Below are 15,473 nucleotides of genomic sequence, written 5' to 3'. Positions count from 1 at the left end.
TAACTTTGAAAATCCAGCCTCATTCAGGGTCCCTTTTACTTTGAAAATCAAGCCAAATTGCAGCATCTTTGACCAGAGCCACCACTGTGAGCTCCTATTATCTGGTTGGTGCATTGCATAAAAAAAGCCACAAGCTAAAAGACAGAAGAAAGCCGGAAACTATATCTTAATACTATTGAAGGTGGTAGCTAGAAGTTTGTATTAATATCATTGCCATTATAAGAACTAACAAAACAATTTTTTTCATGGCAGTTATTTTTTCAAAGCACAGATTAAAAACATCCACACCTCCTCATAGCAAAGCAGGAGGGTACTGCATTGGAAGACTTGTGGGAATTCAGCTGAAGCGTATGCTTCATCCTGCATTTCACTTGCCGTCTTGGCTGTGTGTGTGTGTGTGTGTGTGTGGTTTAACCTCAACCTTAATCAGACACACAGACCTGGAGTTCTCATTCTTTAAGTAGAGGAAAAAAGGAAACAGCAATATTTTCTGGTTGCTATATTCTTATAGAGTCCAGGCCTATTGCAGCTATTGGCTGGGGGCTACACACCACTACCTAAAGGCTGACATCCAGAAACTACCTGAACAAGACACAAGAAGAAGAAAAGGGTTAGAAAATACTAGGGCTGTACCTGACTCAGAATCATGCTAGTAAAATCACAGGTGTTTTACAAACATTCAACAATTCTTTTTTTTTCCATATCAAGTTTTAAACTTTGTCATTTTGTCATCTACTGTAATTTAAATGTTTTTCATGACATCTATTGCAAGTCTGTCCATCTGGGATCCCTCCTAAGTTGCTCTTCCTGAGGCTTCTTCCATTTTTATTCCATCCTTACAGTTTTTTTTAGGGAGTTTCTCCTTTGGTGATATTTAGGGTCTAAGGACAGAGGGATGTTGTATGCTGTAAAGCCCTCTGAAGCAAATTGTGATTTGTGATAATGGGCTTTATAAATAAATCTGACTTTACTTGACTCAGCGGAATGTTCATTGTCACAGTGGCATTCATGTCATAAAGTAAGTGTGCTAATGATAGACTGCAAATGCACAGCAACATTTTTGCTGACACTAGATATCAAACTAAAGTCAAGTACTGTGTAAATTAAAAACGACTTCTGGACTTTGAAGCAATTTCAGTCAACTGAGTGGTCTCCTACTCATGATTTAAATCTTAGACTTTAAAGGGCCAGCCTGAGAAAATACAGGCAGAGGGCAGGTTCAGATAAAGACATTGCTACACAAGGCTAGCTGGCCATAAGTTATGATTAAGTGGGATTACTTTTGTGTGACACTATATACTTTTTTTTTTTTTAATAATTTCTGTAGCTGAAAGCATGTAGAGGTAAAATTCAAAGTGAAGTAAATTAAAGATGAGAGAGAGAGAGAGACAGAGACAGAAAGAGATAGAGAGAGAGATATAATAATTTAAAAAGTATTGAGGGTTGAAAGAAAAGGATAAATGTGCAAAATGAATGCATAAATGCCTGGGTTTGTGTGGGTATGTGCATGTGTCTGTGTATACTGAAACAGCTTACAAACAAAACTTAATAATATTATAAATAAAATGATATTGAGTGTGTCTTCAGCTTTCACATCAGGCACAAAGTAATAATAATAATACTAATAATTATAAACTGGCACAGACTCAATAGACTTCTGCCCCTTCTTGGCTTGAACCCACAATATTCATGGCTACAGAAAAGTGCCTCATTAGACCTACTGTTTGCTGCTGAGATAATCCTTAATAAAAACTGTTACATTTTCACATCTCAGGGCAAGTGCAGATGCTTCACCTCGGAGAGTGAGAAGCATTCTTATTTGATATAACACATTTCAGCCAGTAGAGGGTAGAGGTGCTCCAAGAGGTGCTCCATTTACTCCCAAGCCTTCTTGTCTCATTGCATACCAAGCTTGCAAATCCATGTCTCTTTAACCTATCTGTAAACTGTGTGTGCACTGAAGGTGGCCCACTCTCTTGATAAAACAGCAGGAGTCACTTTCACACATTGTGCAAAACAGTATCATTTGTAAACAGAAAGTAAAAAGAAAGTCAGTTAAAATGTAACATGGCCCCTTATGTCCAAACCAACAGCAAATTCAACTCTTTCGTTGGCACTTTGCAGCTGATGTCAGTTTAGGCTCACGAGATGTAACCAGAAAAGAGACAAAACTCAGACATAAATTGAAATTCTGTGGACAGCAATGGCAGATGCAAAGCAGTATTGAGCTACATTGAATGAAAAATAATCTGACACTCCTTATTGAATCAACAGCAGAATAAAGTGATGTAAACTCAACAATGACTGCAGTCACACACAATTTTTTGCAACTTGTTGTGTGCACATTCAACACTGCCTCGCAACACAGCAGTTGTTGACATTCTCATCTGGAGAGTGAGTTTAACACTTTTTGTTGTATTCACCTGTCTCAAAGTCAATCTTTGAGCCTTGTGCTGCACAAAGTATTTCTAAATCTGCTCCACACTCAACATCTCTGCTTGTTCATTCTCAAAACATAATCATACTACCAACAGCCCAATCAGTTTCTCTGTGCCACCAGCCGGTTCCGTTCTGAAGTCCTCAAATATTGCAGCTTTTGCAGTGCTTTTTGAATAAGATCCCGACGCCAAAAGCCACCTTCCATTCTATATGATATGCCGCTGGGTGGCATGAGCTGAGAACATAACTGGACAGAACTGTTTGCAGTGCTATTTTACCCCACCAGATGGCCAGATAGCACTTGCCATACAGCATGAGTCAGGACTGACGGCATCAGTTAAGAACCTGTCCAGACAGAATCTGCCGCGTCAACATGATACGACATTAGGCATCAGGTTGAAATGCTGACATTCATGATGTAAAATAAATAGCATGAAGGTCTTTATAGAGCTGGTGAGAGGGATGGTGGATGGACTGAACAAACCCGGACTATTCACTTCCCAACTGAATGTGATGTTTTTTTTCTACACCTTAAAATGTGCTTCCCTCCCCTAATCCTAACCATCCATGCTAGCATATGCGTTTGCTGACGTCATGGTGTTGGTTGCCATGTGCTGTTGTCTAAACATAACCACGTGCAGTGTCATCCCACCATGTGCATTTATTGATCACTTTAGTGCCTGGTTTCCTGGAACATCAACAGTAGACACAGAAGGAAACCTCGAGTGGAATATATAGAAATGGAAGTCCACTGCAAAGTGGCAATATGAGGCAATTTGGGGTGAGAACTGGTTGATTTTTTATGTGCTACAAGACATATGAGCACAAAAAAAGCAATCAACACCATGGCTGAGTACTGATGACTGAGTGCTTAAGACAGTCTCATAAATGGGGATTCAGACTTTCAGGATTTGTTATGTCACAACCTTAAGGAACCAGTCCTGTCATGTTGCAGTTAGGCTTTCCATAATGCTACAGCAAAATGAGGGTTATCAGAGGAGAAGCCAATTATGTTTCACTTTCACTTCAACTTGTCAGCGCTATCAGTCATGAACAAGTTTTTCTGTAATTAGTAACATATTAAAGGAATAGTTCAACATTTTGGCAAATACAATTTTAAAACCTTTTTTACCTTTTCATCTAGCAATTGCCAAGACAGTGAGTATGTGTATTTTCTAAAATGGCAAACTATTCTTTTGAAGAAAGTCAAATATGAAACTCCGGTTGCAGGTTAAATATGTGGATCCACGGACCCTCTCAGCCTGTTCTCATTCCAAACTCTAATTCGTCGGCTCTGTCAGTGCTTTCCGTGTACGAGTATGACACAAAAAGCCACCTCCCACATCCAACTGGAACGCGGCTGGACAGTATCAGATGAGAATGCGCGCATACAGAACTGGTGGTGTTGTTATTATACGGCCAGATGGCAGCAGTCACATCCACATGCAACACACATGGGTGGCGTCACTTGAGAGCCCGGCCATGCTCGTGTCCCAGGCAATGCTGCACTGTGAACAGGAAATCAGTATTAAAATCACAGAAACAATGGAGTCATGTGAATTTTTATAAGTATTAATCATGTCACAGAAAACCAATTTCAAGAGTGAAATTTATGTTTTGGATGTTATTGTCGTACCGTCAGTTATGTGTCCGTTCTTTTTGATTCTGGTGCTCCTTCCCGTTTTCATTCCAAAGATGGCAAATATTGATGCTTTTTTAGTTGCTTTCAGCATAAGATCCTGAAGCCAAAAGACACCTTTTGTGTCCACATTATACGAGGACGGACGGAACGCAGCTGAACTGAACCTGTCATGTCTGCATGATACACGGCCTGATTGAAACGTGTCGGGTAACAGCATAATATAAGGAGTGCAAGGGTGCCTATAGGGTGGGTGGGAGGGGTGGTGGATGGGTCCAACAAACCCCGGACTTTAATTTGGGAGTCAGAAGTTTGCCTCCCCTCTGAATCTGATGGGGTTTTTTGTACACCTTATCATGTGCCTCCTTCCCCGAATCCTAACTATCCATGCCAGCATGTTCATTTTTTACATCCTTGCATTGGTTGCCATGTGTTTCTGTTGTCTAAACAGAACCATGCACAGCGTAATTGCACCATATGCTTGTGTTGACATCACGGTAGTGACATCACGGTAATGCCATCCTGGAACATCAACATTAGATGCAGCAGGATACCTAGAGTGTAATATGTAGATATGGAAGTGCTCTGCAAAGTGGTAATACATGACGACTTGGGATGAGGATGTGTTACAACGCTGTGGCTCAGGAGGTAGAACATGTCCTCCTCTAATCTGAAGATTGGTGGTTCGATTTCTGACTCATCCAGTCTGCATGTCAAAGTATCTGTGGGCAAGATACTGAACCCCAAAACCCAAATGTGTGATTGTGTACGAATGTATAAATAATGAGTAGCAATAGGCACCTTGTACAGTAGCCTCAGCACCAGTGTATGACTGTGTGTATAAATGGGTGAATGTGAGAAATAGTGTGACAGCACTTTGAGTGGTCCATTTACTAATGTCTGCAGATCCTGTAGTCACTCATGTTAATAGTCTGCAGTCTGTGCATATATCTCCACTGCTCCTTTTGTCTAAATTAGTGACAGGAAAACATAAAAATCCTTCTTAGAAAGAATGGCTTCTCAAAATATTGAACTATTAAACTCATACAGTAGTTGGTTTAGATGATCCAGTATATTACAGTCATATCACATTTGATTTGCTTCATCCTGCGTAGATGATTTTAGTGTCCCTAATATAAACACACTGTATATAAAGACACATATAAAGTCTGTGTACGGTGTTTTGTAAATGCATTTTTTAGATATGAGATTTTATTTGTTTATTTGCAGATACATTTTTAACATGACTATAACCCGTAGGCCTATTACAACATTAAACACTACAATTTGTCAATAAAGACAAAATTTTATTTGGCCCATTCTTAATTTTCCTGAGACCTACTCAGAGTGGGTACTGGGGACTCACTAACATAGAAAATATATCAGCATCACTGATCTTCCCAAAGCTTTTAATGTCAATCAAATGAGCGTCAGGCTGTTTTGGTTGTTAGTCGTTTTCTTTGGTCTCCCCTGCTTTGACGTGCATGTTTTGATGGTTTTGATGACAGCCTTTGTCTCATTTTGTAATCTGGATGAAAAATAATCACTTTTTTTGCTCAAAGAATTTTTTTTTTCTAAAATCTGATCTTTAGGGTTTCTTCGACCTTTTTAATTGAGCCACAAAAAAAGGAAGCCTGAATTTTATATTTGCTAGTACCATTATGTTTCAATGAAATACGGCTGTGGCCAAAAGGTAAAGCAAGTCTTCCACTAAAAAAAGATTTGTGGTTTGATCCCAGGCTCCTCCACCCAACATGTCGAAGGCATGATACTGAACCCCAAATAGCTCTCAGTGACTGTTCCATTTGTGTGTGTGATTGGTTACTTAGCAGCAGGTGGCTCGATGTTTGGTAACCTTTGCCACCAGTGTATGAATATGTGTATAAATGGTTGAATGTGACATGTAGTGTAAAAGTACTTTGAGTGGTTGGAAGACTAGAAAAACACTATGCAAGTGCAGTGCATTTATACTGTGTACTGATATTTTTCACTGAAGACTTGCTCATTTTGTAGGTTTGTGAAGATAAGAACTAGAATTTTTACTAACACAAGTACATTTACATGATGTTATAAAAAGTTGAATTATTGTGTTAGTCAAAACTGGACTTTTAAAATACATGTAAACATGACTTTTTATGATTTCTGACTGAAATTGTACTAAGTTGAATTTCTCTAAGTTGATTTACACTATCATGTATACGCCTCAACAGAACCTGAACTGGCCTAGACATTCTGCACATGCTCCATAGTCCAACCGCTGGGCTTTGATGTCGAACAGCATAAATTTATAAAGGAAAGCTGGGAAAAACAAACAAAGAAAAAGAAGAAGGGGAGTAAACAAAAGAAGACAAAGGTACCAAGTAAAGCGTAGAGTATGTATGAAATGTACAGCACCGAAAAGTTATCCATGTTGCCACTGTTCAACTTGCATCCCATTTGCCACTTGATGACTTGGTATGTGACGTAATAGATCAACTTCAAGAAGGTCCAATAGCAACTAGCTGAAAGGGGGAAAATCTACACTTACTGTGGTGTTACATGCTTTTGTTAATAAACTGATTCTCCCCCCAGTGCTTGTATACTGAGACAAGGACAGGAGTCCAAATAAATGACCTAATTGAGCTATAACTGTGGCTCCACTAAACTGTGCATGAAAGCGTTGCCCAGGCAGTCACACCCCTGATTTTGTCAAACATACAAAGATGTAACTGGAGTGCAAGTGAATTCACTTAGTCATTTTTGTCTTTGGGCTTTAAATGGATTGGCTGCACATGTTTGATTACTAAAAATACTATGTTCACAGATGTCATTACACATGTGAATGGACCTTGCAATATGTTGCACTTCCTATGCTTGTTCTCACTGTGCAGGATGATGCAGATACCTCTTCTCTGTCAACAGTTGGCCCATCTTCACTCAGTTCTTGAAGTTGTTTATTTCATGTGTTCATTATTCATTTTTCATACATGGTCATCTTAACCTAAATGTTGATCAGCTCCCATTTCTTTAGATTCCTCTATCTTGTCTTGTCTCTATCTTGATGTCTTAAAACAAAGAAAAAAGTGCCTAATCATAAAGTGTTGTCACAGAAAAACAACCAAACAAACAGTTGAAATGCATTAAAGGGTGGAGAAGAGGAATTTACCTCCATTTTCCATTTCACATATGTTTTATGAAAATTTTGAGAACAGTTTGGTCCAAAGCCTGGCTTATTTACAACCGTGCTCGGAGGGGGCACACCATAGCTCTCTTTATGTTTCAATGTGCAGTATTTCACTGTATTTCTTCACAATAGTGTGGTGTATTTGTATGCCTTACTCCAATGTTGATATTGAAGGTAATTTGAATTTGATTTATTTTTCTTTGTTTCACTTTAAAGTTTCTCAATTCCAAATTCAGCACTTTGTGCAGCCTGTTTGTCTGTCTCTGCCCTGCACAAATTGTACGCCACTTCCAAGGAATATGAGTTTTTCTAGTATAAAGTGTTTTTGTCCTGAGCAAAAAGTAAATAATCTTTTTCCTTTTCTTCTCTTAATGTCTAATCCAGGAAGACATTGGAATGATTATTAGTTTTTACAGATGCTTTTATCCAAAGCCATTTTGAAATGTAGAAATCCTGTTTTATACAGCAGATTTAGCTTTGGTTTATTCTGCTGCCAACCAGCTGTATGTTTGATCAAGGGACGCAAACACAGTTTAATGTCCCTCCTCCAGAGCTTTGAACCCACAGCGTGCCCTTTTGGCCCAGTCCTCGAGCCTCCCACTCCTCTAAGCAGTGCCCGCCGGTCCTAATCCATCTGTGAGTGTTGTGTTCTTTTGGCCTTCTGTTCACAATGAATCATTTTTATGAAGGAATAAAAGAATGAATACTTAAAACACCTTAGCATGTTCATTATCCTTTCCTTCTACTAATGCACAATGTCACCCCGTGCTCGTGGCACATGGATGGTAATCTGATGCAAACCCCCAGCCTCTCCTCGTTTTTTCCATGGCAAATCTTTCTGCATGTGGATCACATCAGAATTATCCACTAATTGACTATTTACAGGGCTAGAGAAAATCCTTAATGGACTTGATATTAAATCCCCCTCAGATATTTAAAGTGTCTTTTTGGAGTGCCTGGCTGAAAAACCGGGCTTTTTCTTTTTTACAAGACGGCCAAGTTAAGCCAGTCAGTGTGTCGGAATGGGTCAGCCAAGCCCAGGCGGCTGTTAGATGGGATTATGGGACGACAGTAGGGAAGGGCAGTGCGACGCAGGGGAGAGGGGAATGGCCAGATCTCATTCAATGACTTCCAGATGGATTGCAGGTCCAGGTTCTCTCACTGGAGATACACACTCCGCTTGGTTAACTTGTGCTCCATAAGGGGCTTAAACTTGGCTTCTTTCTAATGAGACTGACTGGGGTTTTATGTGGAAAATTAGATAACATAAATTTCAATATGCCTCCCTGGCACTTTAATGCACTATTAAGGCATTGCATAAAAAGCTTGGACTATTAATCTGAACTCAAAGATCTTTGGTGTAAACTTATGTTACTTTTCCTCTTAATATCAAGAGTCATTTACTTTAAATTTCTACCATTGGGTTCAATGTTTCAACAATGCAAATTTTCCAATAACCATGTCCTATAAAGAAATAAGTAGATAGTTATGTGTTAATACCTTTATCAGCACCTTATGTTTTAGGAAAAGTATCAGACTTTTTTGTGCTGCTTAAAGACGTGGTTGGCAGCAGTCCAGATCTGCTCTCTTCAGCTTAAACAGGACCAGAGTGAAGACACCACAAATGGTAGGAGATCTGTATCTGTATTAGGGGATTCCTGTTCAAGTTTTTTTTTTTCCGTTCAAGTTTTTTGTCCCTGATCCTGATCTGAATAATTTAATATCTGCTGATATCGAGTCCTGATCCGATACTTCCATTTTTCTAGATAATGCAGCTAATACAGTACAGTACTTCCTTGAAGTGATTAAAAAACACAATCTGGGGTGCCCAGTATCTCAAGTGGTAGAGCAGGCTCCCAATGAATGAAAAGACTATTTCCTCTCTGCAGTGGCCGCAGATTTGATTCACTCTAAATGCTGTCCTGTAAACTTAAGGGAAACCCAAAAACAAAAAGAACTCAATCCAATGTAAAGCCCATGCCTGGCAACCCAGCTCTGCAATGCATTAACCTATTAATATTATTATTTATTTATTTATTTATTTCACAAAATAAAGTATAAAATGACAAGCCCTCCCTTTAATCTCTTTGGCCTGTCTCAGGGGAGTGTCTGTCCCTATACAAGTGTGTTCTCCAGTCTTTGTTGCTTCAGTGCAGCTAGTGTCTGAGTTACCTGAATGAACTGTACTCCCTTGAGTGCTTATTTGTGTCTTCCTCACTTCTTTTTGGCATATTACACTTCATTAATACATAAGGGACATTGAATCTTTGCTTGCAGAGCTTGCATACTTGCAGTGGTAAGTGTGGTTGTTTACACTTTGCCCTACTCTCCTACTCTCCTACTCTTTCCTCTGAGCAGGGTGGGGAAACACCATGTGTTATAGTTGAGAGCAAAATAGAACACTCTCACACTGAGCTGAAACGAAACAAGTGCTCATAACTGTAGTTAATAACAAATAAACAGTCTCTGACTCTGTTGAAAAGGTGTGTGGTGTTTTGCGGCCGCTGCTCTAACACACACACATATGGAAGACTTCATAAAAATATGACTAATGTGTGAATATTATTAATTATATATACCTTTATGGGGCTAAGTAAGTAATCAACCCTGAAAATGAACCCTTAGTTGTTTAGAATTGTCCAGATAATGTGAGAACAAATACAGAAAATCTTCTCCCATCTCAGCCCAACGTTGCAATATTACAACTCTCTAAAAACGTACAAAAACATTTAAAAAAACAAAACAAAACAAAACAAAACTTTTCAAAACAATTTCTGCATTAGAGGCCTCCTAAAGGGTTTTTTTAAAAGGCTTTTCTATATTTGGGTCTTAGGGGGTTAACAGAGGGCAGACAGAGACAGCTGAGAAGAGGAGAACTGACGAAAGGTTGCACTCCATGTTGCTGTGCATGAAAGAGAAAAAAAAGCCCTGTTAAACAGCTGACACAAAACAAAGGAGCAGAGTGCTCTATAAGCTAAATATTAAAGATCCTGATCATCAAAAAAAAACCTAAATTAGCCCTGAGTCTGATGTTTGAGATCAGATCTGGACATCCCAACTGTATATAAATTCTTATTAATTTTTGGTGCCCTTATTTTGTAACAGCCATGTTTAGAATATGGCACATGTGTAAGTGAGCACTCTGTCCTATGTTGTTATTACTGAACTTACTAATGTGGTAAATTAATAAATAAGGACCAAGAAAAAGGTTATAGGACCCTTAAAATCATTTTTGCAGTTTTGCACAGGGTCAGTAATGTTAGCCCATATCATAACAAACAGCAGCAATTGTTAATTTGGCAGTTGAGTTAAAGTTATATGAATATGCAATAGCAAATGCATTTTAAATGAAACCAGTCCTTTGTTAACCAAAGTATTTTGGTTGCCTAGACACTCCACGGGTTCAGGCCTCTGGTGTCCTGACCATCTCCCTGTGTCTGTGTTTCGCACAAGAACATGGTGCTTTCTCCACAGAAATAAACATCACGAGTGAAGATAATCCAAGCAGCAATTATATTTCCCTCAGACATATTAGTAGAATATGAACAAAATTTCTAGGACACAAGTTTTCCATACCAGTGGTTTTGCATGTTTTATCCTATTTACTGCAAATCACATACTTGATAGTACAGCCAACTTCTCTGTTTTGGATTTGTGAATGTAGTTATCATTGCAGGCAGCCATTAGTTTCTGTGCTAGGTATTCTATAATGGGACAGCACTGTCAATTTTTTTTATAACATTTTTTCAGGTAATTTTCTTGTATTTTCCTTCTTTTGCTGCTCAATGCCTTCTTACCATGTTTTGTTGCATTTAAATTCCTCATCTAAATTCTTACATTTGGCAAGTTACTGTTTGACTACAGGTGGACATATACTACATATTTGTAGGTCCCAACAAAGCTTTTTGTAAGTATGTCAATCTCAGTCTCAATTTATTTGATTTAATGTCACATTCAAACTGGAGTTTATACTCAAGAATATGATTTGTGATTTGTCAGCATAACACCAAAATACTGGCATGAAAAAGTTTAGATAGGTGGTTTTATTCTGTTTAAGTCTTTACTATTTTTGTATCAGGTACTGTACTGAAAGTGAGAAAGAAAAAATATTCTAATCTTTATGTGCAGTTTTTGCATTCTCCTGTACATCACTTAAAACAAACAAAACAAACAAACAAACAAACATAACACATGATGTAACAAGGGTAAAACTGCAAAAGAAAAAAATACATTTTACAGTGCTAAATATGGAAAGTCTAAAGGACTTGAATTAAATAAAGCAAACAAATGAGACATGAAAATCTTTATTTATCATGTGTGCAAAAAAAGTCAGAATATTCAAAAATTTTATAATAAATTTTACAACATACAACAAATGGACAATACAAAATGCATGAGGGATGATCGTTATATCTTACTGAATCTTTCCATTTCAAGTTCAAACTATACGATATACACACATATAAAGAAAGCTGTTTCTATCAGCTTCCTGCCTGCTCAGGCTTTTTTGTATTTGCAGTCTTGCAAGAATTTTTTCCAAATAAGTCATTTTGGAGTGGGATTTGTGTGAGGCTCTCTTTTCCAGTACTTGCCACGGCTTAACAACAGTTCTCTAAGCCCGCATCTGGTTGCTGTCCCGTTTCACTAGAATATTGTTTGGAGTCATGACTTTGGAGCCAAGCCTTGGCAAACAACCACAGTGGTACGGCTTAGTCTTACACTCACCACAGAATGTTTTCTTCAGATTAGTGCTAGTATCACACAACTAACATAGACCTGTTTAAAATCTTTTTAATAACTAAGTATGTGAATAAGACCCTTGCACTAACAACTCTCACAACAGGTTTTTTTTTGGTGCACCTTTCACTTGACTCAGTTGCTCTGTATGTACATCATGGGACAATACTGTCATACGTAGCCAGATAATTTAATGTCTTTCATTGAATGTCCTCAATTGTTAGTGTATACATAATTAACTTTTCTGTCTGTTATATTCTGATAGGATCCATTTTACTTTGCAGTGGACACAGTTGACCTTTATTCTATACATCCAAGAAACTATTTGTTTTAACTTCAGTTAACAGTCAATGTCCTGGCTGCCTTAAATGTTTACGTTGGCTGAATTTGAGAGAACAAGTTGAATCATTGCAATATTATGTAAGCTTGTCTTCTCAGTTTTAGTCCACTTAAAATTTAAGGCAGCCTGGACACTGACTTTTTTTTCTTCAAAAAGTTTAATAAATTGTTTCTTTTTAGCAGTGTGACAAATCTCATTTTGGCACATGCGAATTATAAGAACTCAAAGGAGCTAACTTTTTAAATCTGTGATTTTTTTGAACACTGCCAGTAAATTCACGAAAAGACCAAAACCACAAATGCATTCATCCCTAATGTCAATGAGTAACATTGTTGCACAGGCTTACATGCCCTTTATTACCACAAACACAGCCACTGTAATATATTTAAAGTCAATCCCACATACACCTTCCTCACCAAATGTGTATTCCACTCAGTCAGCTCACATACAATAAATTATTTTGTAAATGTAAAATACATACAGTGTTGATCTTGATAAGTGGTGCTGAGTGACAGCACAGCTCTCAGGTGAGCTGTGTGGGAGCAGGCAGGCAGCAAGAGCGAGCAGAGTATTGACAGTTTAAGTACACCGCCATGATTAAAAGGGTACAATGGATATATACTGCACTGAGACGAGGCTGTGATGTGAGTGACATGGTGGACTCCAACTGTCTGCCGCAGCTAAAAAATAGTCCCCAACAAATTCTAATAGTTTTGCTCCAAACTACAGTAGCCAGCGGCTATAGGAAGAGACATTTCTGATCATGAAACTGTATGTTTGTCACCTGTTTTAAGGTTTACAATTGTTCCCGAAGTGGATGAGTGATGTGACAGACAGGGTTAGAGTCAGAAATTATTGACAGATGGACTTACAAAGTGTTGGTTTTGGTCTTTTCATTGGATTTTATTGACAATAAGAAAAATACATACTAATAGTAGCCTTTTTCATTAAACATGCTCTGTCTAGGTGGAGCTCTGCAAGAAATTCCAAACCCCTCAGTGCTTAGTTTTCAGAGGAAGACTATCATGTAGGTCTATGCATAATCTAAATATCCAGGCCTCTCCTTCTCGTCATAGGCAAGAAAAATAATAATTGATTTTCCCTTATCTACAGCCTCAATTCCAAAAAAAGTGGGGATGCCGTGTAAAACAAAAATAAAAACAGAATGCAATTATTTACAAATCCTTTTGACTTATATTTAATTGAATATAGTTCAAAGAAAATATATTCAATGGTCAAACTGATATATATATATATATATATATATACACAGCACATGCACATATATACAGTATATCATTATATCATAAGTATCATTTTCTTTTTTTGGTAAATATATGCCTTTGACATGATCCAAACTTGGACAGGACCATGTTTAGCTCTGTGTTACATCACCTTTTCTTTTAGCAACACTCAGTAAGTGTTTGGGAAGTGAGGACACTAATTGTTGAAGTTTTGAAAGTGAAATGTTTTCCCATTCTTGCTTGATATACGACTTCAGTATAATGCTCAATAATATGCAGTCTTCATTATCATATTTTGTGCTTCATAATACTCCACACATGTTCAGGGGGAGACAGGTCTGAACTGCAGACAGGTCAGTCTAGTAGCTGCACTCCTTTACTACAAAGCCATGCCACTGGAACACATGCAGATTGTGTCTCATTGTCTTACTGGAATAAGCAGGGACGTCCCTGAAAAAGATGTCTTCTGTATGGCAGCATATGTTGCTCCAAAACCTGTATGTACCTTTCAGCATTCATGGTGCCTTCACAAATGTGCAAGTTACCCATAATGCCATGGTCACCAACAACCCTTTTTTGTGTTACAGGCTGTGTATGTTTACAAAAAACTTCTATAATTTTAATCTGTTTGAAAATTAGATATCTTATTTTTGTACTGCATTCATCTGAAAATAGGTTGGAAAAGATCCCAAAGTGTTGAATTCTGTTTACACTCTTTTTCTTTTCTTACATTTTACACAGCGTTCCAACTTTTTTGGAATTGGGGTTGTATGTTATTGAAAAAAGTATCCTCCTTTTTATTTTCAGGATTTGTAGCTAACACCTCTTAGATGGCTCTTGCTAACAAGCTGCTGTCAGACTTTGTGTCTCATTAACAAATATTGTGCTCTTGATCTTACAACGCCCTCTAATAGACATTTAAGTGCTACTGAAGCCTGCACATTGCATTTTAACATGCAAAAACCACCTTATCTGATCACAGGATAGTACACATGGCACACATCTGTACAAGTAAATAAGAGATCAACCACTGTTCTCCACATACAGCGTTGTATGTGACAGTGCTTCAGTGAGAATTTATGGATGTAAATGGCTCTCGAGTGCAATTTGGCAATGATCAAGGCTGTAGTTCATTATCATTTCCTGCCATCTACCGCCCACAGTGGGGTTTTGATTTCAGACTTGTATATTAGACAAAGTAGTCTTCCAGGTGTCCACATTAGCTATCAGTCCAGTGAGTCCCTGCGCTACTCAGACCCACTTGGTACTGATAGGATGGATCCCGGATGGATATAGTGCCTTGTGTGGGATAGGCTGAGTAATCTCTGTGAGGCCTAAGCGGGGACCCTGGCTTCTTGTGGTAGAGAGGTGGATGACCTGACCTATCTCTGGATCCCGGAACTGATGGGGAGCAGGATGAAGAGGAGGATGAAGGAGGTATGATGGGCAAACCTCGCTGCACTGTAGCTGAGTTGTAGACCCCCAAGTCAGCCTGTGGCTGTGATGCCATGGATGATGTGGGGTGTGGTACAACAGGCGTGACCGAGGCAGCGTTGGTGAAGTGAGCAGTGAAGGGCTGGTACGGGACACCATCCATGCTATAGCGAGGGTAAGGCTGCATTGTAGCCCACATGTTGCAATTTACTGAGGAGGTGTTGGTCAGGTCATCTCTGTCACCTGCCCCAGATCCAGACTCTGTTTCCATACTACCATACATACAGGCTTCTCTTGAGGTGATTGCCTCAGTGCAGTATGGATGAGACAGTAAGGGCGACTCATAAGAGCTAGCTGAACGAAAGTAATGCTCCTCTGAGACCGCAGGTGATGTCTCCAGATATGGCCGCTTACATCCTAGCTCTAGGTGTCGGGCATTATCTGCAAATGGAGAAAGTGATTGGCATAGTTTCTTTA

General features: G+C 38.6%; 1 protein-coding gene across 1 annotated transcript in view; it reads right to left on the bottom strand.

The window, feature by feature from the left end:
* Nucleotides 1-11,510: 11,510 nt before the first annotated feature.
* Nucleotides 11,511-15,473, bottom strand: part of tbx4 (T-box transcription factor 4) — a 36,218-nt gene continuing 32,255 nt past the window's right edge. Inside the window, exon 9 of the mRNA XM_042487209.2 lies at nt 11,511-15,437. Coding sequence (XP_042343143.1) covers nt 14,782-15,437 — 656 coding nt within the window. The 3' untranslated portion in view covers nt 11,511-14,781. The remainder of the gene's footprint in view (nt 15,438-15,473) is intronic.

This window comes from Plectropomus leopardus, chromosome 6, assembly GCF_026936395.1.
Source record: "Plectropomus leopardus strain MGB_pleo_1.0 chromosome 6, ASM2693639v1, whole genome shotgun sequence".
NCBI lineage: Eukaryota > Metazoa > Chordata > Actinopteri > Perciformes > Serranidae > Plectropomus > Plectropomus leopardus.
The sequence above is the reverse complement of the archived record's forward strand: the minus strand, read 5'-3'. Positions and strand labels throughout refer to the sequence as shown.